Source organism: Juglans microcarpa x Juglans regia, chromosome 1D (assembly GCF_004785595.1).
Source record: "Juglans microcarpa x Juglans regia isolate MS1-56 chromosome 1D, Jm3101_v1.0, whole genome shotgun sequence".
NCBI classification, from domain to species: Eukaryota; Viridiplantae; Streptophyta; class Magnoliopsida; order Fagales; family Juglandaceae; genus Juglans; species Juglans microcarpa x Juglans regia.
Genome location: NC_054594.1, coordinates 3,121,423 through 3,126,089, shown reverse-complemented (window position 1 = coordinate 3,126,089; position 4,667 = coordinate 3,121,423). Strand labels below are relative to the sequence as shown.

Genomic DNA, 4,667 nt, shown 5'->3' with positions numbered 1-4,667 from the left:
TAGATTAATCTTTCTACTTTTTATAAAATATATATAAGTAAACTCTTTAGTAATGAAAGTATGTCTATCCTTTAACACTGTTAGTAATATCTGATGGCATTAATGTATAAGCAAGCAGTAAGGCCGGTAAGGGAAAGCTCTAGCGTACTTGTGTGGTATTCACAAGACAATATAAAGCTACGAACCCAAAAGAAGCAGGCAACATTCATATCATCGAACTACGTTACCCCGTTACCCAACAAGCTGTTTGTTGAAGGGGAGCTCTGCTCACTGAACCAAGGATCATGCATAGAAACAGGGGAGCTATCCTTTGTCTCCTCCATTAAAGCCTCGTTCGCTTGTGAAACAATTGATGATCTCCGACTCCCTAACTCTGCCTTCCCAACAGTCATGCCTCCTAGTGATTTCTCGCTTCCATTACGTGGTGATGAGCAAGAGGACGCCACTGAAAACGATATGCACACATTTTCCTCGAATGCCCACCCGCTGCGCCTGATGTGTTCCAACTCTTCTGCCACTTCCATCATAGAAGGCCTCATTTCACTATGGAAAGCAAGGCATCTGAATGCAAGCTCAGCCACCTTGTGAACAGAATAAAGTGTCCAAGCATCCCTATGTGGCTCAAGGAAAGGATCGATTATCTCATCCACACAACCGCTCCCAATTCTATCAATAGCAAGTGCTGCCAAATTCACCTCACTAGGAGGTCGACCAAAATCAACAACTTTCAATGCAGTTATGATCTCTAATAAAACCACCCCAAAACTGTAAACGTCACTTCTATCAGAGAGATGGAAGTTCTGATGGTATTGAGGATCAACATATCCTGGAGTCCCTTGTGGGGCCGTTGAGATGTGTGATGTCTCTGTCATGCCCAGTCTAGAAAGGCCAAAATCGGCTACCTTTGATTTGAAGCTGTGATCCAATAATATATTGCTAGATTTGATGTCTCTATGGTAAATCGGTGGATTCATGGCAGAGTGGAGATATGCAATGGCATGAGCAGTTTCAGCAGCAATTGTGAGCCTTATTGTCCACGGGAGTCCTTTGCCCCTCTCTCTTTGTAGATGCTCTGAGAGAGTTCCGTTAGGCATAAATTCATAGACAAGGATCTGTTCACCCTCCTCTATGCAGCAACCTAAAAGGCGAACTAGATTTGGGTGGCTCACAGAGGAAAGAAGCTTGATCTCATTCAGAACTTGGCCAATACTGTTGGTATCTCTATATTTGATCTTTTTTATGGCAACCCACTCATCATCTTGAAGCTTTCCTGCATAAACCGTACCAAAGGCCCCAGTCCCGAGTCTCTGTCTCTCAGAGAAACAATTAGTGGCTCTTTCCATTTCTCTGTAAGGATACAAAGGAACACTGGAGTTGCCAGCTGCTTCGCAAAGGAGGCGTATTGTACTCATTCGATTTTTCAAACAAGTGGAGCGGCGCCGAACAAAGTAACATGTGGTAGACAGACAAGCCATGATACAAGCTCCAGCAACAATCCCTAAAAAACGAAGGATGTGGATCAATTTACCAACTCAAAATTCTTTAGGCCTAACTACACTGCAGTTCACACCATGGGATATATGTACATTCTATTAAGGCCCCGTTTAGATTCAGATATGAGATGAGTTGAAATTGTTTGTGAATAATAGTGAAATTTGTGAGTTGAAATTTATGAATAGCAGTGAATAGTAGTGAGATGAGTTGAGAGGATAAAAATCATGATAGGGATATGAACCTCCTCAGACTAAGTAATATTCCTGTTAATTTTCAGATGCAAAGACCTGAAAACATTTGATAGAAAGTGTTCTGATGTTTCTTGTTAGCAGAAAACTATGAGAAAAATTCAAACCAGAAACAAGGAGAGAAAAATTTTCCAGAAGTTTTTGTCATTCCTTAAATTAGCTAAAAGAAATGTCAGGTTGAAGAAGGAGAGTTGAACTATACTAAACTTTTCATCATTCATCCAGCAAAGTAGGTTTCTGCAAGTTAACAACAGAAGATTTACCTCCAAGGAGAAGACTAACTCTAGACAGATGTCCACAATGGCCAGGCAGGTACCTTGCAGGGTTGCATTCAGAAACTGCAATAACTTTCAATTGAGTTACATCAAAAGGTCATTAATTACAAATGTATGTAACTTTGCAAGACAAAAGACCACATCAAATACTTGGCTTCTTCCTTTTATGAAAAACCAAAAAGCAAAAGAGCAAAACAGTAATTTGGAGTTTGATTATATTCAGAAAATCATGGAAGATTTCAATTCATAAATATATTATTAGCACAGTCTGTCTTATCTCCTTTTTTGACTTTGTTGATTCCAAGTCCAAACCTATCCATAACTTAAACATATGATTCCCCTAAATCACTCCATAAACAACTGAAAGGAAATGCAAACAGGCTTTTGACTTCTTTTTATTTTTTATTTTTTTGGGCTATTATATATTCTAAGGTCTCGTTTGGTTACACAGTCAGATAAAATGAGATGAGATGTTTTATTAAAAATTGAATAAAATACTGTTATATTATAATTTTTTAATATTATTTTGATTTTAAAATTTTAAAAAAATTAAATTATTTATTATATTTTATATAAAAATTTAATAAAATTGTAATGATTATATGATAAGAGATAATTCAAACTTTTTTAAGTATGATTTCTATTTTCTAGAAGCAAAAATTATAAACGAGACTTGTGGGACCTACATATATCAACATAAAATACCAAATTTGCCCCCCTGCCCTCCTCCCCTCGTCAGAAGGGCTTATCTTTCTACGGGGGTTCCATCAAAGTGACCATTGTTTCTCAACGGTCCGAATTTCTTGGACTTAAGACTAATAAAAATCAATGACGTGTCGTTTTTTTATTGATTATCCTTTGTGATATCGGTCCCACTCACGCAATTGCCCAATTACGCCATCCAACAATAAAAAAACAAATAAAAGATATAAGACTCGGCGAGTTGACTCACGTTTCCGGCAACCGTTGCCGCTGGAGAACCCGTCACCGCTAAACCCATCTTTACACATGCACCGGAACCCTCTCTTCCCGCCGGAAGTCGAAACCGGAGTACAATCGGAATCAACAGAGCAATTACACTTCCCTTCGAGCCACCACCCCAGCTCAACCGTCTGGAACTGGAGCGAAACCAGCGATTCGTTCCCATCCGAGTGAAGCAAGAAGGACGAGAACAGGAACTTGCAGTTCTTCAAATTCACGTTCTTGTAGCTCATGATCTCCGCTTTCCCTTTACTCTGGTCGGCGAAGCAGCTTATATTGTCGCTCTTGGAATTGCAGGTCTTAACATCGATCAGGTTCCGGACGAAGCTGGTGGGTACCATGCAGGCGTTTGACTGGGAGGTACAGCTCTGAAGGAGGAGGGTGTTCCCCCATGTCAGTGCGTAGTTGGTGCCGAAGAGCGGTTCGATCGATTTTATAGAACGGTTACATTCCGCCGGGAGATCGACGATGATACTGCTTGAGGTTATGTTACGGACTGGGAATTCGCCTATTCGGATATCAGAGTTGTTGGCGCACGTTAATTGAATCGGGCACGATCTAGAGAACCCAAATGGGTACTGTACAGGTTGATTAGCTCCGCAAGAGTTGTAGTTTTTACAGGAGCCTGAGTTCCCCGCACCAGTTGAGTTTTCGGATGCAGTTGGGTAGACAATCAAAAGTATGATCGCAAGGGGGAAAAACACCATTCTGTAATGAGGAATCGTCCTCACCATGGAGAGGAATTGAGGCCAAACTGAACCTGAACTGGGTTTAACCCGCAGCAAGTAATCATAACCCGTTCTGCTGCTAAACGTAAAGGGGAAAAAAATCAAACAGAGAAGTTAATATTTGAAATTTTGAAGAGCCTGATGAAAAATTTGTATACTTTGAGAGTAAGAGTAAAGGGAAAGACAGAGAGACTCAGAGAGAATCAGAGATAGCTCGGAATTCTGCAATTAATGGAAGAATTAAAAGCTGAGCCTGTGGATGCCGTTGGGAGGCCATCCGTTCCAATAAATGCTCATATATATGCTTCTGAATCGATTTTCATGGGAAAATCGTATTTAATATGGCATCCAATGAACAGACCTTATTACCTCTGAAACAGGATCCCTTCAATGCCTGCCGAATCACGACGTAATCTACTAAATAGCGAGCAGTTGCTTCTTCTTCAAAACCAGGAAAAAGGGGAAAGGAAAAGAAATCAAAGGCAAAAACTCGAAACTTTATCAAGTCTTCGAGCTTGGGCTGTGATTCTTCTGGATCATAAGAAAAACATCAAAGAAGACAGCCAAGCAAACCGTGTTCGTGTGCGTGCGTGATTTTGATGAGGACCAAAGAAACTTCCTTTCTAGGCTTTTTAATGCCTGTGATTCTTTTTATAACTTTCGTACCCCCCAAATGCCCCTGTAGTGGACGCCAATTTACAGACCTATTTGTAAATGGAAGTTGGAAAATGGAAAGCACCCAATACTTTTGTTCCAAAAATTATTTATTACAAAAATATATAAATTTTGTCACTCATTATTCTTGCATACTATATACTATATTTATTTTTTTTATCTTTTTAGTTTTATTCTTCTTAAATTAATTAAATTATTCTATTCAACTTTCATACACCACACATTTAATAAAAGAAAAAAAAATAAAAATAAGTATAATGTGCGGT

General features: G+C 39.4%; 1 protein-coding gene across 5 annotated transcripts; it reads right to left on the bottom strand.

Annotated features, from left to right (window-relative positions):
* Positions 1 to 4,376, bottom strand: LOC121256697 (wall-associated receptor kinase-like 14). 5 transcript variants are annotated; one of them, XM_041157593.1, is made up of 4 exons: positions 4,088 to 4,376; positions 2,970 to 3,805; positions 2,006 to 2,080; positions 1 to 1,498 (listed from the first exon to the last, which is right to left on the bottom strand). In XM_041157593.1, the coding sequence occupies exons 2-4, from the start codon at positions 3,730 to 3,732 to the stop codon at positions 219 to 221; spliced, it is 2,118 nt and encodes a 705-aa protein (XP_041013527.1). In that variant the 5' UTR covers positions 3,733 to 3,805; positions 4,088 to 4,376; the 3' UTR covers positions 1 to 218. The 5 variants fall into 5 exon arrangements, with proteins under 5 accessions (XP_041013527.1, XP_041013512.1, XP_041013520.1 ...); XM_041157578.1 differs by having other exon boundaries at positions 2,970 to 3,802; XM_041157586.1 differs by having other exon boundaries at positions 4,096 to 4,376.
* Between the last annotated feature and the right edge of the window lie 291 nt (positions 4,377 to 4,667).

What these genes read in the sequence shown, in the direction of transcription:
- LOC121256697 (XM_041157571.1), bottom strand. Translation starts at nt 3,732, where the DNA reads ATGGTGAGGACGATTCCTCATTACAGAATGGTGTTTTTCCCCCTTGCG. An exon ending in CGGCAACGGTTGCCGGAAAC is followed by an intron (nt 2,081 to 2,969) that starts GTGAGTCAACTC and finishes AAGTTATTGCAG; the next exon opens with TTTCTGAATGCAACCCTGCA. An exon ending in AGTTAGTCTTCTCCTTGGAG is followed by an intron (nt 1,499 to 2,005) that starts GTAAATCTTCTG and finishes TTCGTTTTTTAG; the next exon opens with GGATTGTTGCTGGAGCTTGT.